This window comes from Tamandua tetradactyla, chromosome 11, assembly GCF_023851605.1.
Source record: "Tamandua tetradactyla isolate mTamTet1 chromosome 11, mTamTet1.pri, whole genome shotgun sequence".
Lineage (NCBI taxonomy): Eukaryota > Metazoa > Chordata > Mammalia > Pilosa > Myrmecophagidae > Tamandua > Tamandua tetradactyla.
In genome coordinates, this window is record NC_135337.1 from 89,399,834 (window position 1) to 89,426,992 (window position 27,159).

The window sequence follows — 27,159 nt, forward strand, 5'->3', positions numbered from 1 at the left end:
TCTCCCTTTGGTGACCATGTCTGATGGGCCAGACCTTTGCTAGGTATGAACTGTCTCGTTTAATCATGCAGTGGAGATACGCTCCTCATCCCCATTTATAGGTGGAGAAACTGAAATTTGGAAAGGTGACCTCACTCTCCTAAGGTCGCATGACCAGTAAGCAAGTGTCTTAGTTTTGGCTTCCTTAGAAGCAGAGACTTAGATAGGTACTGGGATGCCCCTGCTTTATTGGGAGAGAGCTCTCAGGAGAGAAGGGAAAAGGAGCCAACCTGATCCCATGGGGAGCTCTGAGATGTGACTAGCCCCAGAGCTGTCCTCCAACTTGGAACAAGGAGGCTGGCTTTTTATACTTCTGTAGCAACCATTTGTAGGGCATGAGAGTGGAAGGCAGTGACCTCCCAGGTAAAACAGGTCTTGATAATCGAAGGTAATTCTACAAAAACGTGGGGCAATTGGGAGTCAGCAGCAGCCAACACTCAGCAGATGGAGGATGAGGACACTGGTGGGCAAAGAGAATCTGTCCAAGGCACCGACAGCACCCACCTCCGTGGCAGAGCTAGCATTCAAACCCAACTCTCCCTGCATCCAGAGCTGCACCCACCTCTGTGCTGCCTGCAATGGCATTGCCTTTGCATCTTGGAGTAGCACGACTCCTTGAGCCCATCCCAACAGCTCTGCCCACTCCAAATGTGGTCCTCACCCATCACGAGATGCTAGTAATGGAGCTGCATGAAGTTTTCATCCTAAGCTGTATGTCTGAGCCTACATTTCAACCACAGACTTTACTTACACATTATGCGGTGGTTACAAGCACGGGATTTGTCATCGCTCGAACCTGAACCAGAAGTCCCATTCTGTCGCCTTCTGGGTAGCAAAAATATGGCGGCTATTGTCCTTTTGAATGTTCCTTGAATCTTAGAATCATGGACTTTCAGAGTAGGTTGAAATTTTAATTCTCATCTACTTAACCCCTACCTCTTCCAAAGAAATTTCAAGCCTAGAGTCACTCAATCATCCACCAACATGGATGTGATATTTATCATGTCGGAGGCTAGTAGACACTGGATTTGCTGGGATAACAGCTTGCCCAGAGTCCATCATTAGCTGGTAGTAAAACTACCCCAGTTCCAGGTCCTCAGATGCCCAGTTGGGTCTGTCTTCCATTCTACCATGCCCCCACTTCAGCGATGGTTCGTTATCTTCTAATTCACCACCATCTTTCTGAATTGGTTACCCCGGAACATTGGAAGGCATTGGGCCAGGATTCCAGTTCTGGCTCTGCCATTTCTTGTGGCCTTGGATGAATCCCTGTACCTTTCTGAGCCTTGTTTCCCACCTCTGTAAAATGGGGGGCAGGTTACACTTGCACCTTCCTTATGGGTTGTTTCTAGAAGCCAGTGAGATCAGTGAGTCTGGAATTGGGACATGGATTACTCTCCTGGGAAGATCTGCAGCTACCCTACATGGGCCCTCTGTTTGGATTGGGAAGGGATGCCCCTCTTGGCAGAAAAAAATAAAATAAAATAAAAGGCTCCCCTGGTGCGTGGAAGCTGCCCCACACCTGGGAATGTGGCTTGGAAAATCATGGATTTCTTCCCCCTTCTCACCCATAGGTCACCACAGGGAACAGCATTTGTCAAAGTGCTTTTTTAAATAATTAAAAAGTGATTTTAAAAATTAGGAAGAGTTTCTGTTATTTTAGTGACCCAGCCTCCATATGGCCCTTCCGCCATCTTCCTTTGCCATTGCCAATCCCCAGCTCCCTTGGGAAGCATCTCGGTAGCGGGGTTGGGGGTTCCTGCTCACGGCCCTGTGGGGCTCTCTCTGTGTCTCCCCAGGTTTACAAGTCGTCCTGAAATCCATCATGAAAGCAATGATTCCTCTGCTGCAGATTGGCCTCCTCCTATTTTTTGCAATCCTTATTTTTGCAATCATAGGGTTAGAATTTTATATGGGAAAATTTCATACCACCTGCTTTGAAGAGGGAACAGGTAGGTCCAAGCAGCCAAATGTGCCTTGCCAACCTTGCCACCCATTTTCCTTCCTCGGTGATAAAGTTCCCAGAAAGGTTACACAAGGGCTTGCTTCTTTCTCCTGATGGCTGAGAGAGGCAAGGGATGGAAGAGCCCCTGAGATCTTGTAGTTGCTCTGGTCTTAGGTTGGGGTCCCCCAGGAGCAGACCCAAGGACAAGTGGGGGTGGGGTGAAACATGGAAGGGAAGATGTGAGTAAAGGGTGCGTCTTTGAGCCAGTGACCACCATGGGCAATTGGGGTGCAAATCCACTGGGGACCTTCAGGAAACAATATAGAGGATACACTGCCAAGTCATCCACCCAAGGGTTGAGATAATTGGGGTACAGACCTACCAACTTCTGCCGATATTGGGTAGTAATCAATATTGCCCAGTGGCCCGAGCAGGTATTGCAAGTGTTTGCAGGTGGGTGGCAATATACAAGCAGATAGTGTCCATCTGGTTACCTTCCAGTAACCTCAGGCCATGTGGGCTCTAAAGCAGAAGAAAGAGGGAGGGTACCTGGCTAGGAAGAAAGAGGTAGCTGCTTGGCTGCTTTTTGGGCGGAAGCCCCCACTCCCACATGCAATCTTATGATTTAAGGGGCAGAGTGGTACTGGAATTCGCACACAGGTCATTCATTTGTCAAAGAGGGGAGTAGACTTAGTCCCTCCTGGTTTCCCCAAGGATCTTTCTGAAGATGCCCCAACTGGAGTCCTTCAAACCAACACTGGGCAGAGGCGCAGAGGCCCTTGCTGTGCTGGTGTTAGGTTCTTAGTGGCTGGGCAAGAAGACATCTCGTGTGGGGGGAGGCGGGCAGAAGAGCTGGGACTGTAGGAGGCAACAACCCTGGGGTTCCAGAATGGCTCTGAGCCAGCCATATGTCAGGGCCGACTGATATACAGGAGGCAAATGGCTTTGGAGCACATTTTCGGTTAAATCCCTTGCTGTCTGTATTAATTTCCTTTGACTGTCCTAAATAAGTTGCTACAATCTGGGTGGCTTCAAACCACAGAAATCTATTCTCCCACAGTACTGGAGGCCAGAAACCTGAAATCAAGGTGTCAGCGACGCCATGCTCCACTCCAAAGTCTTCCTTGCCTTTCTCAGCTTCTGGTGGCCCCTGAATTCCTTGGCTTGAGGCAGCCCCACTCCAATCTCTGCCTCCGTCATCATGTGACCACTTTCCCTGTGTCTCTCTGTCTGTTTCCTTCTCCTTTTTCTTATTAGGACAACTCTCATTGGGTTTAGGTCCCACCCTAAATCCAGAATGAATGTATCCCGGGTTTCTTAGCTAATCACATTTCCAAATAGGGTTCCATTCAGGGGGGTGGGGGGTTAGGACTGAGACATCTCTCTCTCTTTTCTTTTTTGGTGGGGTGGGGGCAGGGATGCAATTCAACCTACTACATTGTCCAACTCCAGCTATTTGCTATTTGAAACCTAAGAAGCAGCAAGAATAGGTAATGAGGATACCAGTATTTCAGTATTCAAGTCAGCAGCCATTCCAGTGCCTGCAAAATGCAGCACCTATTCTGAGCCTTGGAGTCAAGGGAGCCACTAATTGAGAGAGAGGGAGCTGGACAGTAGAGCCCAAAAGAGGCACAAGTGTCATGAGAAAGAGGTTTCAGGTCTGTCTAACTGGGAGAAGGTGGCCAGGGACAAACGTGCAAGCCTGAAGTGGCTTTCCATCTACCTCCATCACCCAGCAAAGGGTCAGCAGAGACATGCCCTTGTCCCCAGACCTCCCCGGGGGGCGGGGGAGGGAAAACCCAGTGGGGAAGGTTTCGTCGTGCTTATTTGCATTTCTTCCTCCTTTTCGTCTGCTCCTCCTGTCTCCTCTCCTGGGTTTCTGAGGCGTGCTCAATATGGAATGTCCTAATTATTCCTTTCCCTGATGAAAAAGGTGTTAATTGAGGCAGAGCTATTTCTGCGCCCGGCCGCATCACCCGGCGGAAACACAAGAGGGAGGGGTGCAGGGTAGGGTCCCTTGGAAAAATCAGCCACCAACAGAGAGACAAGGACTTCTGGATTCTTGGGGGGGGGGGGGGGAGGGTTTGCTTGTGTGTTTCCCAAACAAGTAATTTCCTTGGACTGGATTAATTCTCTTCGCTAAAAGAGAAGAGGCTGCAGGGGCTGGCTGGGGTCAGAGGGTATTTGTGTAGGTGCAGGCATGCAAGGGTAGGAAACCTAGATTTAGGAATATGACTGAAAAGCTCAGGATTAAAAATATAAAGCGTGTGAGTAAGAGACAGATATACACAGACACCCAGGCAGCAGGTTAATTTTAAAATATATTTATAAACCAAATTCCTCAGTATCTCTGGACCACTGTTTTTCTAGAAGCAGCCCCTTAGAGAGTGTTTTGCAGTGGCAGGGGATGGGGAGAGAGGGAGGGAGCCACTGTCAAGAAACACCACTGGGCAGAGGTGCTAAAGATAGACACATTCTCAGCATCTCTTCATTGGGAACCCATCCTAGAGCAGCCAGCCCTGTGCTAAACACTCAGAGGAACGCAGAAATAAAGCGGAAGTCTTCCTGCTTTCCAAGAGCTTCCGAAATAGTTTGAGGAGATGAGACCACCCACCCCCCACCTCGTTTCATTTGCAACCATTCCTCAGCAGTGAAGGCTAATGTGTGATTTTTGTCATCCAAACTACGAAAAGGCAAAAAGGCGGGAGAGAGACCATAGAGCAGAGGAGAAGGGAGTAGCGTTAAATGGGTTAACATGAGGGGTTGCTGATGGGACATAGAAAGTTCCAAGCAGAGCCCACCTTCCCATAAACAGTGGTTCTCATTTATTATATATAGGAGCATATTCTTTTTTTCCCCTGCCCCAAACCTTATGTTTAAAAGATTCTGCCTTCCAACCTGTATTTATCAAATCATCATCTGGGTAGCCGAGTTCCGTATGAGAGGGGAAAGATTTCCGGCATCTCCAGCCAGTGGCTGACTGGTCTTTGCTTCTTGGAGCCGTGGGCGTCAGAAACCCTGAGGCTAGACTTCAAGTTTCTGTTTAACCAGAACCTCAAAGGTCAACAAGATGCATTCATTCAGTGTTGGTTTATTTCTATCTGCTGGGTGCTAAGCTGAGCTTGGGAGTGGGTGCTGCATGTACACTGAGATATTTTTGTTTTAGTAGGGAGCTTGAGTTCACACACTCGACTGTTTGTTTTCTTGTCTGACACTGTCACTCCCTTCTTAGAAAACCTTCAAAGTGTTCTGTCACTCATTGAATAAAATAGTCTTCTACTTTCTGCTATGGTCAGTGGGGACACTCTGGGAATCTTCTTTGAACCTCCACAGACTTTCACTTCTGTGTGTTCCCTAAGGACAAGGGCACCTCCCCCCACCCCCATCAATGCCTTCAAATTCTGATCCAACCTTTGGTGTCCAGTCCAACTGGTTTCCAATGAGCAGGTGTCCGTTGGCACATTTCTCTTCCCTTACGGTATTTTTGTGGTCTGCCTCCATCTAATTGGAGGAGAAAGCTTAGCTTTCTGGGTATACTGACCCCTTGCCCCCAAAACCACCCCCTGAGCCCAATACCTCTCAAGAAAAAAAGAAAAACCAGCAAGGCTACAGAAGCATAACACAATGTGATTGATAACTCATCCCAATGGACGTCTAGAGAACATTGCACCATCTACTGCACAGCACTCACGGAAAATTTACAGAATTGTAGTATGGACCATAAGGCAAATCTCAACAGTTTTCAAAGGACTGAGAGAATACAATATGTAGTCTCCGTTCATCAGGCCAGAAAGCTGGAAATCTGTCACAAAAAGGTAACTTAAAATGTATGGATAGTAAGAGAAGTGGGTAAAATTATATGCCTTAGAGATTTGCTTTAAAATATTCTCATAGCATGGCAAAGTGGGACAAGGGGGCTTGGGAAATAGAGGAAATAAGTATGACCTGGAAGTAAGATTGGCCCAGATTGATTGTTGTTGAAATGGGCAATAATTGATAATGAATTGGTGACAATTCATTATGCTCTTCTGTCTTTGGGTATGTCTGTAATGTTTTTCTTTGAAATACTTCTTGTTTTTTGTTTTTTTTTAACATGGGCAGGCACTGGGAATCGAACCCGGGTCCTCTGGCATGGCAGGCAAGCATTCTTGCCTGCTGAGCCACCGTGGCCCACCCTGAAATACTTCTTCATTTTCCATGGGTCAGAGAAGAAGTAGTAATATTGTAATACTGTTACTTAAACAATAATGATATAATACGTAATGAAATTTGTGAGATGCAGCTAAAGCTGCACTTAAAGGAAAATGTATAGCCTTAAGGGAAGTCTATCCATCTTGTGACAGTACAAGCTCACAGAAAACAAGGAGAGAAAAAGTTTGGAGAATAAATGAATGAAATAGAAAACAAATAAAAGATCAGCAAAGCCAAAAGTTGGTTGTGTAGAAATGAAAAGACTGTTAAGTTCATCCCAATAGCTTTTTTTTTGTTTTCACCAGCCTTGAGGACGCACTGGCCTCTACCTCTCAAAGCTGGTTTTCCCTGCTTCCACCCTCGCCTGGACGCTGACTCTTCTCCCCTTCCCTTTCCTAGATGACATTCAGGGTGAGTCTCCAGCTCCTTGTGGGACAGAGGAACCCGCCCGCACCTGCCCCAATGGGACCAAATGTCAGCCCTACTGGGAAGGGCCTAATAACGGGATCACTCAGTTCGACAACATCCTGTTTGCAGTGCTGACCGTCTTCCAGTGCATCACCATGGAAGGGTGGACTGACCTCCTCTACAATGTGAGTGAGCCGGGGGGAGCGTGCGAGGTGGCTGGGGTCCCGGGAGGAGGTGGCCCTTGGGATGGGCAGTGGTCCAAGGCTGCAACAGAAGGGCCCGGAGCTGGGGGAGGCAGCCCAGGGACAACACCCCCCACCCCCTAGCCCCAAGAGGGCTGGCCTGGGGCCAGGCCTCTGAAGATGCCAGCAGCTCATCAGAGGAAATTTAGAGGGGGTCAAACATGCTCAATAGGTTTGTGTTGTGCAAATTTTAAAATACAGTTTTAAGTTTTTGTAGAGTGGTTATAGATAGAGTGGCATATGTCCTCAAACCCGGGAAAGGGAGTGAGGACTCCATGGGCCTGGGGGCGCATGTCTGCCAGAAGTTTGAGCCCCCCTTTCTAGACCACAGTCTGGATTTTCCGGGGTCCTGGAATTCCCTGCCCACACCCAGGTACCATAGACTTGCGTGAGATTCCTCGGTGGCTCTGTTCTCCAGTGATACAGCCTGTATCACTCCCTGGGGAAAAGAGGTGTCCCAAGGATGGCTGCTAACAAATGTGGCTGGAGCTTGCACACGCAAGCTGGACTGTCCCTGCAAGAGTGCAAGGAACCTCTCCAGTGCAGTACTGAGCCAGGAGTGGGAAGAGGAGGGAAGCAAGCTTTTTCAAGGGGTAGGGCTGGCTTTCCCCATACCACCATCCAGAGCAGATGCACAGGTTCTAAATTACACCCTCACCTTCCAAGAGGTATGTTTGTGAAGTAGAAACATGAATAGCTTTGAAATATGAAAGCCCAGTACATGGGCCTCCATTTGTGCTTCTGTCCTTGGTCCTGAAAATATCAGGGGAAAATCTGAACAAATAAATGCTACTTCCTGTACCTATCCACCCTGTAGTCTGTTCCCAGCCCTATCCATAAGCTCTTTAGTTTCTTAGCATAGCCTCCCAATGCTTATTTATATAAACAATGCATAATTAAATCTCCCTGCATCCCCATTCTTACACAAAAAGGTAGCATGCCATAGATTCTGTTCTGCTCTTTGATATTATTTTCCACCCTATATCATATTCTGAAGATCTTTCCATATCAGTACATAGAAAGTATTCTTTTTTACAGCTGCATAGGATTCCGATTCCTGTATAAAGTCTTCCTTTTCATAGCTGCATAGATTCCAATTCCCATAGTTAATTTGACCAGTCCCCTTGAGAAGGGTGCTTGAGCAGTTTCAAATCCTTTGACACTGAGCACCAGACTGCCATGAGAAATGTTGTATGTGCCTCTCTTCAGATAGAGTTGAAGGTAGGGGGATGTACGGTACAAGGAGTGGGATTGCTGTGTCAAAAGCTAAATGCATTTATAATTTTGATAGATATTTAGCTGTGCACGTTTTAAAGTTCTGCCTGCCCTCCGCACAACATATCTTCTCCCATCTACCTGATCAGGTGAGAAGCCCCCAAGCCAGTGTCCCATCAGCAGCTAGATGTGGATGGAGTCAAAGATACAGGGTGAAACACAAGGATTCCACAGGTGCAGCCCACCCCAGGGAGCATCTTCTGGCCTCTCACCTCTGTTGACTTGTGGTGGTCTCCTGTTTGCCTGGCCATTTTAGATTCTTCTCATCCAGGCCCAATTAAGCTGCTTGGATGCAATACTAGGCTTTCTCCTGCACACAGAGTTGCTGATCTCTCCCCCTGGTCATGGTGCACATGCCTTGAGAAATTCCCCGACTAGCGGGTAGAGGGCAATCAGAAAAACCCGTGCTTTTGATCAGGGTAGGGTTGAGAATGTAGCTTGGGCGTGGGGAGCAAACGGGGCCACCTGTACAGTTGTGCAGGTTACACACTGAGCAAGCCATTGCACCTCAAGAGTGCTGTTCAAATCATGGACAACATAATTTTCTGCCATTCTTATGATAATTTATTGACAGAAGTAAAGGATGTGGGGGAGGGGCATCATGTTCTAATTTGTGTGAAGACCTTGTCTGAAAGTAGCTGTCTGGGAACAGGTGGCAGATTCACATGAGGCTCAGGCTCCCTCTTGGGCTTCACCTGAAAACAGCTTGGGTGAAAGGTTGCACCTAATTGGCCAAAGCTTGCGAGGAGATTCCTGTGGGTTCTAGGTCTTTACTTTGCAGAGCATGTGTGAGAAGAATCTTCAGGGAAAGTGAACACTTCTGTGAGGGAAATGAAACTGGGAGATGGGAAGGTGAAGGCATGGAATGAGAGCAGAGAGGAGCAGAGGAAATTGTGAACATGGAAAGAAGATGTGTCACAGGGTCAGGCACCCAGAGAAAGAACTTGGAGGTTCAGAGTAAGACACTGGGGGTGTGCCCAGTGGTTGGGGAGGAGATATCAGCAGGATCACGAATTTCTGGAGAGTTCTTCATAAGCAATGCGGTCCAGAGGATTTTTGGCCCCGAAAGCATCTGTGTTTAGATCCAAGTCATCTTGGAGAAAGCCAGCTTGGTGGTTACGAGCCCAGACTCGCATGCCAGCCTGTCTAGGTTCTGATCCTAGCTCCGCCATTTCCTTGCTGTGCAACCTGGGGCAAATCTTTTGACCTCTCTGAGCCTCCACTTCCACATCCGCAAAATGGGGAGAAGCAGTCCTTCCTCAAGGGGCAAAATCATTGAGTTTGTTGGACACCCATTGTCCTCATTTGCTAGAACTGCTGTAACCGAGTACCACAAACTGGAAAGCTTAAAATGGTGGAAATTTATTCTCTCACAGTTCTGGAAGCTGAAAGCCCAAAATCAAGGTTGGTGAGGGCTTCTCCCTCTGGAGGCTCCAGGGAAGAATCTTTCCTTGCCTCTTCCTAGCTTCTTTTGATTTTCTGAAAATCCTTGGACTTGAATCTCTCCCTCCTTTGTCACATGCCATCTGTCTGTTTGCCTGCCTTTGTCCAGATCTCCACTTCTTATAGGGACACCAGTCATGTCAGATCACTTTCAAAGACCCTATTTCCAGATAAGGTCAAATTCATAGGACCAGGGGATTAGGGCTTGAACATGTCTTTTGGGGATATGCATTTCAGCCCCTCACACAATGCCTGGTCCAGGGTGAGCCCCGGGTAAGCCAAATTCTCCACTCCACCTGGTATTCCATTGAGAAACGTGGATGAATTTTTTGCATTGTAAAAACTCCAGCAGCAGCTGAGTAAGTGGAGTGGGTGCGGTGGTCCCACTTTATACCTCACCCTTGCCCTGCAGGTAGCTGCTGCTAACTCAGAGTAACCTTCCAGCACCTTCCACGCACTTGCACTCCCCACCACCACCACCGTCCTTTGGGTAGGAGCCCAGGCAGTGATTTTGGCTGAATGTGAGCCTAGAACATGAGGCTCATGTGGGGGTGATTCTGCCCCCACTTGGCGAGATATTTGGGTTTTCCCAACTTGGGGAATGGGCTGCCGCAGGTGGAGGCCAGTGATGCCCAGTGTCTTACAGTGTGTGGGAAAACCCCTACCACAAAGGATGATCGGGGCCAAAATGTCGGGAGGGTTAAGGTGGGAAACCCTGGAGTAGAACATCCGTGCTCCTGAAGGTGGGATTTCTGTTCCCCAGTGAGAGGGATTCTTTGGAAGGTGTAAACCAGGCTCTCTGAGTCCTGGAGGTGAATCCTGGAGGACAGACATAAGGCAGCAGGCCATGCCCTGTCTACCCAAAGGCTTCTACCCTGACCCCTGCCACTCTCTGTCCTAGAGCTTTCTAAGACTGCTAGGGCGGCTTGGGTTGCACCCAGGCCTGGGGTGGAACACACCCAGGTCCCTCCCTTTTGAGAACCTGCTCTGCGCTGTCTTCATGAGGTCCCCAGTGGAATCTTGCCCGGGTTGCCCGCAGAAATAACCTGCACCATAGCTGTACCCTGCTGGCTGCCCGCCCTTCTCTGACCGGTGCTTTCTTGGACCACCTCCCAAGTAAGCCACTTGCATCTGAGCCCTTTTCTGGGGTTTCTCAAAGTAAGACTTCTCCCCCACCCTCCCTCTTCTCCCTCCCCGCTACCCCATCAACACCATATAGGTTTGAGCATAGCAAGTCCCACCAGGGCCTCTCGATACTGGATTAGGAGCTGGGGGCCGAAGTGGCCGTCTTTTGCACCGGTAAGGACAGAGCTGCTGCTTTTCTGGGTTGTCTGGACCCTGCCCTGGTGCTCAGCTATTTGCTGGGCTTTGCCCAGACATGTCCTAGGGTGCCCTCATTCCATCCAGACATAGGTGGGCACAGGGTGTGGAGTCTGGCTTTGTCCTCCGTGACTGCAGAAGCTTCTGGGTGGGGGCGAGCACAGGAGCTGAGGCCAGTGGGCACGGTCTTGCCGGCCTCCAACCCTTTGGTGCTTTTCTGGACGAGTCAGCGATGGCCTGAACTGGGTGACGTCCATGAGGGATCTGGGCCCTCTGGCTTCGAGAGTCTCGGAATACACAGGTGTGGAGGTCAGATGGAGGCCTCCCGCTGGCCCACCGCACCTGAAGATCCCAGCATCCCATTTCTTTTCTCAAAGTCACTGAAATCCATTCATTTATTCAGTAATTATTTATTGAGTGCCTGCTGTGTGCCAGGCAATAATAAGGCACCGGGGACAGAGCAGTGAAGAAGACAAATGGATATCTCTGTGCTGGTAGGGGAGGCAGACACAAACAATTAGCACAGTAAATTATAAACTACACAGGAAGTGAGAGAGAGAGAGACAAAAAATGTATAATATGGGAAGTAGTGATACGTCCTATGAGAATTAAAGCAGCTCAGGAGAATAAATGTGTGGGGTGGGGAGCTATTATAGGTCAGGCAAGCAGGGAAGGCACCTGGGAAGAGGTGACATTTGCATCAAGAAGGAGGGAGCCAGGCAGATATTTGAGGGAGAGCATTCCCAGCCGAGGAAAGGCAGAGGAAAGAAAACTTCCACGCCTCCTCTAACTTCTGGTGGTGGTCTGCCGTCCTTGGTGTTCCTTAACTTGTAGAATGCATCATCTAATCTCCACCTCCATTGTCACATGACTGTCTCCCCTCTCTCTGAATTGTCTGTGTCTCCTCCCCTCTTCCTACAAGGACATAAGTTATATTGGATTACGAAGCCACCCTACCCTGGTATGACCCATCCTAACTTAGCTAATTCCATCCGAAACGACCCTATTTTTAAACAAGGTCTCCTTCAGGGCACCAGGAAATGGTCCTACCTTATATCTTTTGGGATACATGAATCAACCCATTTTAGCCCCTTCCAGGTTTTCCTGTTTAGGTTTGCTGAAGCTGCCGGAATGCAGTGTACCAGAAAGAGGTTTGCTTTTAACAACAGGGGTTGATTAAGGTACGCGTTCCAATTCTAAGGCCATGAAAATGTCCAAATTAAGGCATCACCAAGAGGATACCTTCTCTGAGGAAAGGACACTGGCATCTGGGGTTCTTCTAGTGATGTGGGAGGGCCCATAGCCATGTCTTCCGGTCCTTTTCTCCTGGTTTTCATCTCAGTAGCTGACTCCAAGTGTTTGTGGGCATTTCTCTCTCAGCTTCTCTGAGCTCTCTGAGTTTCATCTGTCCTTCATCCTCTCCTAAAGGACTCCAGCAAGGGGATTGAAACACACCTTGAATGGGCTGGGTCACATCTCCATGGAAACAACCGAATCAAAAGGTCCCACCCAACTAAGGTCTGTCCCCACAAGAATGGTTTAAGAGACCGTGGTCTTTCCTGCGGTACAGCCCAGATTCAAGCCAGCACATCCATTCTGGGTTGGTTTCTGTCCTTTGGTGTCCTGGTTGAAGTGCCTTTAGATAAAAAAATTTAACCTCAAATACTCAGTGATGCTGTGGAAGTCTTCTGTAGGATGTGCATCCCGGTGTTATTTATAAAAAGAGAATAACATTGGAAGCAAGGAAAAGCCTGAGAATAAGGAGCTGGTTAAATACCTTATGTTCCCTCCATAGGATGGGCTATTATGTTGTAATTAAAAATCATCTGATGGAAGAATATGGAGTACAGAAGGATATGCTCATGATATAATGATGAGAGGGAGAAAACTGGAAAAAATTAACAATGAAGGTTATGTGAACCTTAGAATCTTCAGGGTGTAAATAAAAATAAAATGGAACTAAAGAAAAAAGACTGGGTGATCGCTGAGATGGTATAGAACTGGCCTCTGGGCAGTGGGATTCAGAAATCTTTATTTTCTTGATGCATCTCTGTATATTTAAATTTTCCTACAGGGAACACATTTACTCTTTCCTCTTTATTCTACTGTGATAAAATGCACCTATCACGAAATTTACCATTGTAACCATTTTTTAGTGTACAATTCAGTGACATTCAACACATTCATAAGGTTGAACATCAGCAATTCTGCGAAGCTCCCCAATTTCCTCACGGCCCCAGTCGGACACTCTGTATCCATTAGCAGTCACTCACCAGTTCCCAATCCCTGGGGACTTCTCATCGAATCTGCTGCCTGTCATTGTAAATCTGCCTGTTCTGCATATTGACTTTTAGAATCGGAGGGAAAATGTAAACCTGTCTTGCCAAACATTTAGGGGGACAAAGGGATTTGGGGTTGCTTCTCGATGGGGAGGGAGAAGGCGGGGAGTGAACACTTCCCAGGCCCCCACAGAGTTGGTGCTTTAATCTTATATAATCTGTCCAAGAGAGTCCACCCTGATATAAATAAATGATTGAATGAATAAATAAATGGGAAAGGAAAGACAAACCTTCCTTACGGGAGAATTCTGTTTAATATATGTAGACAGTCCCCCCTCAGGAGGTGGAGAGTAACGTCCCCCACCCCCCAGTTCCGTGGTGGGCCGGGCTGAGGGTCTCCCTAGAGGAGGGAAAAGGGGAAACCCAGCGATTTTAGTGTGGAGGTACCTGGAAGGCAGCTCCTTACCCAAATGGTCAAGGTAATTGTCACCAGATAATACTTGTGGATTCCACATAGCCCTTGACATGATGTGATGGGGGCACCTCACCTGCAGAATATTCTTAGCTCCACTGTAATCAGGAACAAAACGTCAGACACATCCAGATGTGTTACCGGACAAAGGCTGTGGGTACTTCTGCCCGGAGATGTTCAATAACCAATTCCTGAGTCACCAGGGTTTCAAAGAGAGAAAGAGTTTATTACTAGGCACCTAGTAGGAGAGCAGGTGGCCTAGTGTCCCCAAGTTTAGGGGGTTCAAGGTTTTTAAGGATTTTTGCAAGCGAAGATGAGGTCATTGCGAATAGCAAGTTCAAAGCAGAAAAGGAGAGAGTGTTATCATGAGCATTTCAATAGGAGAACATAAGCTGAAAGGAGGGGAGGCAGAGCTATCACTTCAGTACTAAAGGTGTGAGCCAAAAGGAAGGGAGACAAGTTATCTTTTTTTTTGGGGGGGGGGGGTGCATGGTCCGGGAATCGAACCCGGGTCTCCGGCATGGAAGGAAGGCGGGCATTCTAACCACTGAACTACCCGTGCACCTCTCACAAGTTACTTTTAATAGCAGAATTTAGCTCTTATGGCATACAAATGTCGGGCTGAGGCTAGTTCATGGCTGACTTCAAATTCTTCAGTAGCATTAGGGCCTTAGCCCTGTGAGAAAATGATAAAGGGAGTAACAGCTCTTTCAGTCACAAAGGCACAAGATAAGGGCTTTTACAATCGTTTCAGATATCGGGGCAGCTGGATTATAGCTTAAGGATTTCCCCTCTGTCTACTCTAATATCCCAGAAAGGAAAAAGGAATCTGATTCAGTCATCAAAATCATCCCTTAAACCCTAATTTCTTGGATACAGATGTAGGTCCTTTCTACACAAAGTCCCTCCAAGATTTTCATGAAAAGCAAGGAAAGATGGAGAAGCTGTCATAGCCCAGAGGAGATTAAGGGGACATGACGACAATAGATGTAGGTAGCTAAATATGAGATAGATAGGTATAGATGGATGGATGGATGGGTGGATGGATGGGTGGATGGATAGATAGGCAGACAGATAGATATGATAAGTGATAGATAAAGAGATGGAACATAGAGTCTGATGAGAGAGGATGCATGGGTGATAGAGATGTAGATGACAGATCAGTGATAAATGATAGTAGATAGGTAGATGATAGAGAAAGAGAGAGGCGATGTAATTTTTCAAGGTGTAGTCTGGGGGCAGAAATCATGGAAGATGGGAGGCAGGAAAATCCATTTCAAATGATGCACTACAGACCCCTCTGTCAGTCTGGTGATTTTAAAAGGGATTTTAAACTGTGAGCTGAAGGAAGATGCCAAATACATTGGAATTGTTATGGAAATGTTTGTAAAAACCCACCATACATTGTGGCTCACAGATGTCATCCTTTGTAGCACCTCGATAACAAGATCTGGAGGTGGGTCAGATAACTCCTGTAATTTCACAGGAGGGTTGAGCTTAAACCATTTTGCGTGTTATCTGCACCTCCTCAGTGAGAGCTGCAAAACACGGGTGATCTCTGTTGGTGAGGATGTCACGGGTTCTGGCCAGATCTTGTGATTTGCTGCCTCCCTTTGTAATGGAAGGAAATGCCCCCATTTCAGGGGTGAATGAGGGAGAAACTTGTTTCCTTTCAAATGCATGGACCCCCTGAGTTCTGTTCTCAGGCTCCCAGGATCTCTCCCCTGCTGAGATTTGGGGCATCTCAGAGGTAGCTTCTCTAGTTGCCATGGCTAGAACAAACCTTCACAGGAAGGTCGGTAGTGACTCCTTGGGGCTGGGGGGGTGCAGGGGGAGGGAGCTTCCAGCTGGCATCAAGGTGGGCCTGCCCCCTTGGAATTCTAAAATGAGGGGAATGCCGGTCCGCATCCAAGGACCACAAATGCAGGCTTATTGGGAACTCTGTGCGAAAAGTGAAGGCCAACTTGCGTCTGACTTCTATTAAGCAAATGTCAGCCAGCTCAGCCTGTCTCTGCACTTTGCCCAGAGACTGTTAGGTCCCCTGAGGCTCCTATGTCAGCAGGCCCCTCCCTGGACCTTCCTGGGGCCTGAGCCAGACCGGGGATGCCTTCTGGAATCTTGATGGATTATCGGCCATATTCTCTGGACCACCCTGTTCTGAAAACATTAGGGTGCAGCAGCCCAGGATTCCTTGGCATCACCATCCGGTGAGGAAACTGAGGCCCGGGGCGCGGGGCGCAGGGGTGGGAACCCATGTGTCTCTGATCCGAGCTGGCTCCCTGAGAGTCTCCCATGTACCCCCCTTCCCCCCCACAGAAAATGGTTCTCTGAGCCCAGGGGGCAGAAGGGGGAACCCCAGGGAGGGCTGCGACGGGGTCTTTTGCTGGCAACTGGGTTACTGGAGGGACAGGGGACCCATTTCACAGGAGCCCCTTCACCACGTGTCCTCCCCAGCAGGAGACATGTGGCTTGGAAAAGCCAGAAATCGCCTCCATTCCACCTGGGGTGGGGTCGTCCGTTATGCTCTGCTCGCCAGCTGGGCCAGGGCAGACTGGGTGCCGTGTGGGTGCTGGGGACCTTCCCTCTCTCAGCTGCTCCCAGGGAGGGGAGCTGGAGGGGCTGGGACACTTAGGCAGGACAGTCCATGCATGAGAAGAGGGTTCTGGCTGCGTCAGGATGTTCTGAATTCAATTGTTGACTCCGGTTGGTTGAGAGTCTACTTTGCACTCAGTATCTTTGTTGCATTGTCCGTTGATCCATGAAACAACCCTGGGAGGGGAGATATTTTAGCCTCATTTTCTAGATGAGGAAACTGCCCACAGGAATAAAATGACCTGCCCAAGGCCCCCCCTCCTTTGACTATCTCTTTTTTATCACCCACCCCCATCCTTGCTTTTCTTATTTTGCTCACTTTATAGACGTGTCTCTTTGTCTCTGACTCTCTCTTTCCCCCTCTCCATCCCTCTCTCCCTCTCTTTATCTCTTTGTCTGTCTGTGTGTCTCTGTATTAGTCAGGAGTCTCCAGAGAAGACAGGAGATATATCTATATCTATGTTTGTCTAAATATATCTATATAGATATATCTATTGATTGATCTGTATATCTGTATCTGTCAATCAATTGATAGGTACATTCAGAGATTTATTATAGGAATTGGTTCACGGGACCATGAGGGCTGACAAGTCCAAATTCAGTAGGGCAGGCCACAAGCTGGAAACTGATAAAAGTGATCTGAAGTCTGGGAGGTCTGCATTCCCCAGGGGAAGCTGGCTGACTGAAGGTGAGGCAGATTCTTCTTTCTGACTTCTTAAATCCTCACTTCTGGATTTTAAGATCTCCACCCAGTTGGATGAGGACACTCACCACTTTGCCGAAGGCAGTTTCCTTTTTTAATTGTAGATGCAATCAGCCATGATACAATCAACTGACTGTAGATATAAATCCGTCTATGAAATATCCTTGCAGTAGCAATCAGGCCAGGGTTTGCTTGACCAAACAACTGGACACCATAACTCAGCCCTCCTGACACATGAAATTGACCATCCGTCTCTCACGCTTTTGCTCTCACTCTGCCTGTGTGTGCTTCTCTTTGTCTGTGTCTCTCTGCCTCCATTTCTCTCCCTGGGTTTCTGTCAATTAGGATAGCAGCAAAACTGTGTTTAGTTGATTGTAAATACATTTCCCTTAGGAGTCATGGTCCCAATGGCTCATTGAAACTAATCTTCAGCCTAAGCCCTTTTTAATCCATAGATGCTCATCTTGGACAATAAAAATCAGACTTTATATCACTCATTCATTCAACAAACAAGTACTCATTGAATGCCTACTGTATGCAGGAACTGTTCTAGGCACCCAGGATATTCAGTGAACAGAAGAGACAAAAATCTATGCTCTGAAGTTGACATTTTAATAGGGGAAAAAGGAGATCCAAAAAATAACGAAGATATATATATGGCAGATAGTAAATATTTTAGGTCTTTGTTGCAGCTACAAAAACAGGCATAGACAACGCGTAACCAAATGGTCGCAGCTGCATGCCTGTAAAATTTACTTACTAAAACAGGCGGCTCACCCGAGGGCCGAGGTTTGCTGACCATTATGTTTGATGGTGTTAGAGGTGATAAGAACTAAAGAGAAAAAGGAAGCAGTAGAGGGGTTATGAGTTGTTAGGGTAGGAGGGTCCAGTTCTCCTCATAAGACCTGCAGGAAATGAGGAGGAGTCTTGTATCTGAGAGAAAGGTGACCCAGGTGGACGGAGCAGCCAGTGCAAAGGCCCTGAGACAGGTGTGTCCCTGGAGGGTCCCAAGTGAGGGCAGGAATAGAAGCTTATGAGGCCAGGGAGTTAACCCAGAGAACTCTAAGGCAGAAAGACCACCTAGTTCATCACCCAAGACAGTTTTGAGAGTGAAAAGGAAAAGAGAATTTAAAAATAATTCACAGGCATTACATGATCTACAGTGGGTATGAAGACAGTTGTGTGCTCCTGCAGAGCCACTGCCAGGATTTTGGCTCATTTGCGGTCAGATCAACCCTGTTTTTATCACTTATCACTGGAGTGGTAGGTGTTCTCCTGATCCGAGTATTTCTGTACATTCTCGGTGCTTTTTGTGAATGAGCCATACTCAAAAAATTAGATGGAAATAAACTATAAAACAGAAGGCACTTAAGAATTTTACTGGGACTCAGCCACTAATTTGATTAATTTATCGAGGGCTTACTAAGTGCCAGGTGCCTCGCTAAGCACTGGAAACTCCAGGATGAATCAGTACCACCCCACCCCCAGTCCTCAAGGCTCTCACGACACAATTGTGATAAGCATAAAATACTATGAAGTGCAGTGAAGGGGTGAAGTGGGAAAATCACTCCGTGGTAAACCAGAATGACAGGTCTGTCCCAAGTTATGACATCCATCCCATGTGAGCTTCCCGCAATCACATTGCATCCTATAGCCTCTGTTTCCCTCCATGGCACATGGAATTTGAGGGAATCCAGGGAGATAAGACATGGGGAGTGTTTTCAGCCCAAAAGAACTCTACAGATGTGATAACCCTTTTTTTTTTTCCTGCCTCTCCATTCCCAGGGAAGTAGCCTGATAGTATGGACTCAGGAGAAATACATTCCCTGTCTTTAGTAGTATTTAAACTTGTCCTCCAACAGGGAGCTCAAGATAGCATCCATGCATCATCCAGCCAACATTTATTGAGCTCCTACTGTGTACCAGTCCTGGACACTGGAGACCAAACAATAAAAATTTCTGCTCCTGGGATTTTTATGGAAGAAAGATGACCTGTAAACCAGTCAACGCATATACTGGCAAACTGGGAAAAGAAGAGAGGAGTTGGCTGTGTGGTGGGGAGGGGTGGATTCTCTCAATTGGGGAAGCACTGTGGAGCAAAGCCTGAGTGATGAGAAGGAGTCTGTCAAGACAAGATCCAGGGAAAAGCAGAAGTTCAGAGAAGGGAAACAAATGACTCATTGTGATCTTGTCATCACCTTTTTGGGTATCAGCTTCTCCATCACACATAATGGGAAACACTAATTTCTCCAACATTTCATGAGACCCATATAAAGACCAATTAGAAGGTAACATTTGAGTAAAACCTTGAAGGAGATGAGGGAACAAGCCATGGAGATACCTGGGCGTATCAGTCAGGAGAGCTAGGTTATGCCACAGTAACAAACATCCCCACAGTCTCCGTGGCTTTAACAACAAAGGTTTATTTCTTGCTCATACTACATGTTGTATCCACAAGAGGAAATTGGAATATTTGGGCTAGGTTTGAAAGAGAAAATGTGTCTCTAAAATTGGACAGCAGAGCCCCAGTCCCCAAGGTGGAAGGAGCATGGCCTTGGGAACGTAGGTTATGCAGGAAGCTTGGACCCAACTTTCATTCAACAAGCATTTATTGGGCACTGGCTTCATGCCAGGTACTGTGCCAGGGGCTGGAAATACCGCAGGAAACAAAATGGACAAAGTCCTTGCCACTTATGGAGCTGACATTCCAGTTGGGGAAACAGACAGGAAGCAAGTTAAATAAGTAAAGTATAAAGGAGATTGGAAGGTAAGGTGTTCAGGAAAAAGAGGACTTGGAAATGAGGGGGTGCAACTGTAAAGGACCATCAGGGAAGGTCTTCCTAAGAAGAGACCTGAGCAGAGACCTGAAAGAGTTGAGGGAGGAGCCATATAGGAATCTGGAAGAAGAGTATAACAGGAAGAGGGAATAGCATGTGCAAAGGCCCTGAGGTAAGAGAAGCAAGGAAACCCATGTGGATGATTGGAGTGGGTCAGGGGGAGAGTGGGAGGAGTTGAGGACGGAGAAGTGGTGGGGTTTGGGGGAGCACCTCTGCATTTAGTAGTCCTATGACCTTGGCTTTACCTTGTTGCACCTCAGCTTCCTCACCTGGAAGGAATGGTTGCACATTACCTCTTGGGGCTGGTGCAAGGATTAAATGCAACCATAGGGCAAGTACTTGGCACCATGTGTGTCTGTTATTTAACTAGACAGCAGGTCACCTAAGCGTATGTTAGAGTTGGGGTCTGGGCAGTCACACACCTTGCTGCAGAGACTCTGAAATTGAATGGGATGTCTTGGCATCGAGGGACCTCAGCCACTTCTCCCCTTTCAACCCTACCCTCTTCCACATGCTCTGTCCCCATCCCAAGTATGATATCTCAAATATTTTCCTTGTGCTAGCTGGCACCAACTTCCTCTCTCTTGCTCTGAACTATATTGAGCCTCGAGAAATGAGAGTGAGAAGCTTCTCAGTTACCATAGCAACAGAGATGTGAAGCACCAAGCCAGTCTTGTCTTCCATCCATCCCTGCTCTGCTGATTCCATTCCTGTCACTTTCCTCTAGAACCTTCCAGAAGCAAAGCATTGGAGCTTTGGGGCTTGTTATTGAAGTAAAATAAACACACAAAAAATCCCCACAGATTATAGTGGAGAGCTTCGTGAATTTTCACAAACTGAACATATTGATGTAAGCAGCACCCAGCTCAGGAAACAGAACCTTCTCAGGCCCAGAAGCCTCTGCCAGCCTCATGCACTCTCCCTAGTCACTAATCCTGAAAAGGTACCCTGCCAGGACAGTTAACATCATCAGCTAGTTTTTGAATTTTACATAATTGGAATCTCACATACTTGCTTACTGTCTGGCTTCTTTGCTTGACATTTCTTTGTAAGATTTCATGGGGCAGTGTGTAGCATTCATTCATCACACAATATTCCATTTACTTACCCTTTGTCCCATTAAGAAGCAATACGTTACTTCCAAATTGAAGCTATTATGAATATCACCACTGTGAAAATTCTTGTGCATACTTTTGGCAAACACAGGATCCCATTCCTGTTGAGTAACAATCCAGGAGTGGAATTACTGGGTCATCACGAAGATGTATGATTAGCTTTAGTAGAAACTCATAACCTATTTTTCAATGGGTTTTACCATGTCATCCTCACTTTGGCGGCATGTGAGGGTTCTGACTGCAACAGTCTTTTTCATTTTAGCCTTTCTGCTGTGCAGCAATGACACTACAGCTATTTTTAAGGGTGAGCTTTTAAGGCCACATCTGGGTGCTGCGCCCCCCCCCCCATCCCCCCACCCCTTTCTGCAGGAACCACAGTCCGGTGAACGTCTGAGAGGTCTGCCCTTCCTTGACATCTGTGGCTTCATCCAACTTAGAAGTCAAGTCCATGGACTCTGGAGCCAGGCTGCCTGGTTCAAATCCCACATCTGCCACAGACTAGCTCTGTGCCATTGAGCTAGTGATGTTGTCTTTCAGCATCTCTTTCCTCAGTTCTAAAATGGACATGATGATAACATAGAGACATCGCAAGGATAAATTTGAGTTAACATTGGTAACATTCTTAGAGCTGTGCCCAGCATACAGTAAACACTGTAAGTGCTTATTTTCATAATTCTTACAGCTCTACCTCTGGCTCTGGCTCTCCCCCTCTCTCTCTCCTTGATTTTCTCCCCCTCATATTGTTCCCTTTTGCCACAATATTCTTTTTCCATTTCAGAAAAGAATGTTCTATTTGTGGGCTTATTCCCCTTTGAAAAGTGAGCCGGGAGTTTCTGGGAGTTTTTGCAGTTGACATGGAGGCTGCAGGGGATGGAGGAAGGAGACATTTGGGGGAAAAGTTCATAGCCCTGACATCTGTCTTGGTGACTTAGCAGTCCATCAAACTCTGCCGTTGTGCACCTCATCTGAGGGAAGAGTGTGACTATTCAGGGAGAAGGGAGAGAATGGGGGTTCATTTCTTCATTTGGATGGGTTCATTTTTTTCCTTCTCCTCCTAGACTCGTCTGCAAAGTTCTCCTGTGTTTCATGCTGGCCCTCAGGTCCTGTGAGGACTACACAATTAGAAGTCTTTGTCTCTCTTATAGATTAAGCCTGGGCCCTCCATTTCCCATTCTTGGCTGTCAGAGCTCTGGAACTCCACAACCCAAAGGCATTCAACAACAGAGCTCCAGGAAAAGTGGAGCTCTTCCCCCCACCCCCCACTTAGTAGGTCATACCTGAGTCCCACTCAAGTCTCACCTGCTTTCCCTCCTCGGCCCCTCCAGAGCAACGATGCCTCAGGGAACACTTGGAACTGGTTGTACTTCATCCCCCTCATCATCATCGGCTCCTTTTTTATGCTGAACCTCGTGCTGGGTGTGCTTTCAGGGTAAGTCTCTGCCACTCCCCTACTTCCACTCCCCTCTACCAACTTCTTCCCGGGAAGAGGCAACCGAAGCTTTGTGTTCATTCACCAGGCAGAAAAAAGGTCTTTTTCCCTGGCTTTGGGTAATCCAAACAGTTATTAGCAAACCATGTGCAGGTACATAGGTTGTATACTTCAGCAGGCGCACAGTAAGAGGGCTAAAATCCTTTCCATCCTTAATTTACTGAAATGTACCTCTGGCTCTCAGCTACCTCCACCCAGAGGAAAAGGGAAATTCTTTCCAGCCCAGTAGTCTCATTCATAAAGATTTTCCCAAATTTTTCAGACCTACAACTCATCAAACAAGAAAATTCTATAGAGCCTTACTTCCCAGTAGTTTACGTTTACAAAAAAAAAAAAAAAAAATCTTGGTTCCCTCAACTTTCTGCATATAAAATCATAGCATATAGCCTAACATGCCTTTTCATGAAATACAGTGACCTCCAACCCTAAGACTTTTGGGGGCTTAATCATAACTGGGCTTCGTTTCTCTCACCATAAGAAGTTTGGCCACAGTGCCATCAAGGACCCTAGGTTTTTATAGCTTCCCATTCTCACATTCTTGCCAGAGGCGTCCAATCTCACAGATGCCTCATAGTCTCAAAATGGTTGCTTAATGCTCACAAGATGGCATCCCCTATTCCAGATGGGAAGAGGAGGAAAGAAAACGGGGTGGAGCTGGGCCTATATTAAGAATGGGAGGCGTCTGCAGAAATCTTCAGCTTCTATCTCATTAACCTAACTCAGGTGGCTGGTAATATTGTTTAATTGGACACATTGATGCCCCAAATAAAACTGGGGTTCTGTTAGTCAGGAGTATTAAAGGGATAAGAACAGAGTACACATCTGTGGTTGACATGGCATTTTTTTTCCCTTAATCTATTCTTTCTTTCTTTTTTTCAAAAAATTAGAGCAGTTAAAGGTTTACAGAAGAACCACACAGAAAGTCTCTTAAAACTTTTAACTTTGAAAGTTAAATTTGCAGAACAATTGCAAAAATAGTATAAAACCCATACAGCAAACTCTAACATTCCCCAACCCAGATACCCAGATTCTCCAATTTTAACATGTTGCCACATTTGCTGCATCATTCTATCTACCTGTCCATCTGTCTATCTATCACCTATCTTTCTGTCCATCTATCCATTCATTCATCTACCTACCTACCTTCTATTTATCCATCTATCCATCTATCTGTCTATTTTCTAAATGTGAGAATAAGTTATATGCATTATGCTCCTTGGACTCATAATATTTCCATGTCCATTTCATGGCATGGGTTTATGGATTTCCTTTTTCCTCTAGCTGGGTGAAATTATTAAGAAATATGTGAATCTGGCAGAAATATCCACCTACCCTCCCATAACATCCTGATCTTTTTCCCGAAAGACTTGTTAAAATACATTGCCCTCCATGGAGTTCTGAACCCCCAAATACACACACACATACACACACACACACACACACACACACACACACACACACACACACACACACACACACACACACAGACTTCCTAATATTTCCAGGGCAGCAGCAAACAGCCAGACGCTGGGTTTTTTGTGTGTGCTTCTGCAGGGAGTTTGCCAAAGAAAGGGAGCGGGTAGAGAACCGGAGGGCTTTTCTGAAGCTGAGACGGCAGCAGCAGATCGAGCGAGAACTCAATGGTTACATGGAGTGGATCTCAAAAGCAGGTGAGGTCCTTTCAGCCCGGGTCCCAGGGATGGAAGTCCTGAGCCACGGAGCACACAGAGAGTCATGTGTGCAGTTGGGGGAAGGATGAGGGAGCATCACGATGGGAAAAGAAAGCAGATCTCAATCTTCAACAAGGATCCAGAGCGTGATGTTAGGATATTATGGTATATTAAAACTTCTGGGAGGGAGCCAGGATGGGGCATCACATAACGGTGGAGAGCTCAAATATTGGTTTATATCCCAGCATTGTACAATGTACCTTGCCTCCCAGTGCCTCAGTTTCTTCATCTGTTAAATGGAGATAGCACTAGTACCCTGATAATATAATCCAAGCTAACTTGCTTAGGAGGAACAGTGACTGGCACGTGGGAGGCTCATGTTTGTTCAGTAAACATTTATGGGGAGACATACATACATGGAGTGAGCATAGCCAGCAAGATTCTCCTGCCCTCAGGGAGCTGAAGTTCTAGTGAGGGAGACAGAATATAAACAAATGCATACAATCCTGGGTTCTGGCCACTGCTGAGAAGAGAAATAAAGGACAGGGTACAGAGAAGGGTCAGAGGTGGGGTGCTCAGGGAAGTCCTGTCTGAAGAAGTGGCATCTGAACAGAGGCCTGAAGGATGTGCAGGAGAATGCCGTGAGGGTACCTGCCAGAGGGAACAGCAGGTGCAAAGGCCCTGAGGCACAAGCATAGCTGAGTCTTAATAAGGAGGCCAATGTGGCTGGAGCAGAGCAAGCAAGGGAAGAGTGAGAGGAGGTGAGGGCAGGGAGGTAACGGGGACTTGTAGGTTTTATTTTGAGTGAGATGGGGAAATGTTGGCGTTCTACCATAGCTGGGGGAGCTGGGAGTCAGAAATCACTGAGTGGCATGTTTCTGGCTGGTTGAGCTGCCACTATCAATGAGAGTGATAGGGTGGGGTGTTCCTACTCATTCCCTCTGCAAGGGAGCCCATCCCAGGAAAAATCTTAACCATGTCCTCCTCCTTCTCAGAAGAGGTGATTCTCGCCGAGGATGAAACAGACGGCGAGCAGAGGCATCCGTTTGATGGTAACTCTCCTAAACCTGGCTTGGTGGTGGGTCCCAAGAGAGATGGGGGCTTCTGGGCTGGGGCCGGGGCTGGGAGCTCTCCAGCCTAAGGGGCCTCCAGGGGAAGTTTGGGGACCAGGTCTTGTCAGGCTCAGGAAGATACAGGGAGTGGTTTTCACTTGCTGGCCTTACTTCTCTACTTTACATGCTCTGTGCCTCACTTTTTCTCATCTGTAAAATGAGTACTTTCATCACATCTCTACCTCATTGGATCATTTGTGAGGATTAAATTAATTATTGAAAATGGAACTCTTAGAAGAGTGCTAGCACAAGCTCATCACCACTTGTGACTGCTACATAAATAAATAAATAATAAGTCCACCAAGAATCCAGCTTATGATTAAGGACTTTTTCTCATATGTTAGGAAATTGGCTAAACAGCTTGACAACTTCTGATTGAAAATACCAGAAGCCAGAAAGAAATAAATGTGTGGGGACCCTGCTCCCATAGGTTATAAAATGTATTTTACAAACCACTTCAGAGGGAAGTGCAAATCGCTTTCTCTGGAGCAGATGTTGTAACTCATTGCCCCCTGGAAGCCCCCTTCAGAGAGTAATTAGCCAAAAGGGAAATGCAAATTTAAAAAGAGAGAGAGTAAACCTGAACACATAGGGAGAGGGAGAGTGTAGGACTTCCAGACAGTCAAGGTTCTTAGAATTCAGAGAGCTGTTTTAATTTAAAATAATAGCAACAACTAAGATAATACCACCCAAAAAAAGACAGCTTATTATTTGGGATTATCTTCTCAGATATTAGAAAGCTGGTTAGAGAGTTATGACTCTTCGGTGGAAAATTCCAGAGATTAGAAGGAAATGAAGGAACTTGGTTCTGTCCCAGCTGATTATAAAGTGAATTTTAGGGACTATGTTATAGAGATTACCCCTGCAGACATCCAAATCACTTATTGGGAGTATCTGCCTGAGCTCATCCCCTGCACAGGCCTTGGGGTAATAGGACCTAACTGCTGGGGGGATGGAGATTTTCAACAATCCCAGCCCGCCTGGCCCAAGTGCTAATACAGCTCAAGGGGTGGACTGTCTTCGTGAGAGTTGCTCTACATGTTCAATCCCAGGCATCTGAAAGCAGGCCAGAGGGAAAAGAGTTATCTGAGAGGCCAGCCTCAGGAATCAGACCCAACAGGGCTTGGTTCTCATCTTTGCCCCCCTGGATCCCGCTTTCTGCACCTCCAAGATGGGTATCCTGGGAGCTCCCACCAAAGCGATCGTTGCAGGGATGGTGTAGGACAGGGATGCGTGGGAAGTGCTGAGTGTAGCCCCAGGCACCAAGTGGGTGCTCGGCCAGTGTCATTGTCCCCAAAAGGGTAACGTGGTTTTCTCTTGCCATGTTCCCATTGCTGGAGCTCTGCGGAGAACCACCATAAAGAAAAGCAAGACGGACCTGCTCAACCCTGAGGAGGCTGAGGACCAGCTGGCCGACATCACCTCTGTGGGTAAGTCCCTGCTCCAGCATCCAGGCATCCTCATCACCCATCACCCCAGAGATAGGGGGCCCATGGGTTGGGAGCCAGCTCAATCCTGGGGCAGATGGCACAGACACGCAAACCTCAGTCTCCACATCCAGCAAGTGGGGATGACAACAGTGCTTGTTAATAATAACCAATTATCCATAATAATTCTATTAATATATTAATTATATATTAATATAATTAATATATTAATTATATTAATATAGTTAACTATAAATGATTTTGTTTATGATAATGGCAGTATTATTGGGAGGGTTGCATTAATTAATCCACAGAAAGCATTTAGAGCAGTGCCTGATGGAGAATAAGCACTCAGTAATGTGGACTGATATTCTTATTTGTTTGGTTAAATGGTTCTTTAATAAGTGCCCAGTTGTGAATAAGACAAAGGCAAAACCCCTGACCCCCAGAGCTTGAAGTCCTGAAAGGGGATCGATATTAAACTGATAATCACACACACAAACTGGTAATGGTTCAGGTGCTGCTGAGTTAACCGGAGGAGGTCTTGGACTGCTCTGAAAGAATAGGGTGTGGTCAGGGAAGGCTTCTCAGAGGAAGTGA

General features: G+C 46.9%; 1 protein-coding gene and 1 long non-coding RNA gene across 2 annotated transcripts in view; one reads left to right on the forward strand and one right to left on the reverse strand.

Moving 5' to 3' along the window:
• The window catches only part of CACNA1A (calcium voltage-gated channel subunit alpha1 A), a 303,811-nt gene that overhangs the window by 181,675 nt on the left and 94,977 nt on the right, over nucleotides 1-27,159 (forward strand). The window contains 6 exon segments of the mRNA XM_077119400.1: nucleotides 1,839-1,991; nucleotides 6,575-6,768; nucleotides 22,187-22,290; nucleotides 23,905-24,020; nucleotides 25,016-25,072; nucleotides 26,473-26,562. Of these exon segments, the coding sequence (XP_076975515.1) occupies nucleotides 1,839-1,991; nucleotides 6,575-6,768; nucleotides 22,187-22,290; nucleotides 23,905-24,020; nucleotides 25,016-25,072; nucleotides 26,473-26,562 (714 nt within the window).
• On the reverse strand, nucleotides 16,198-21,117 carry LOC143650628 (uncharacterized). The gene is made up of 3 exons (XR_013159627.1): nucleotides 20,855-21,117; nucleotides 16,978-17,243; nucleotides 16,198-16,383 (listed from the first exon to the last, which is right to left on the reverse strand). It is a non-coding gene; the product is annotated as an uncharacterized LOC143650628 (long non-coding RNA).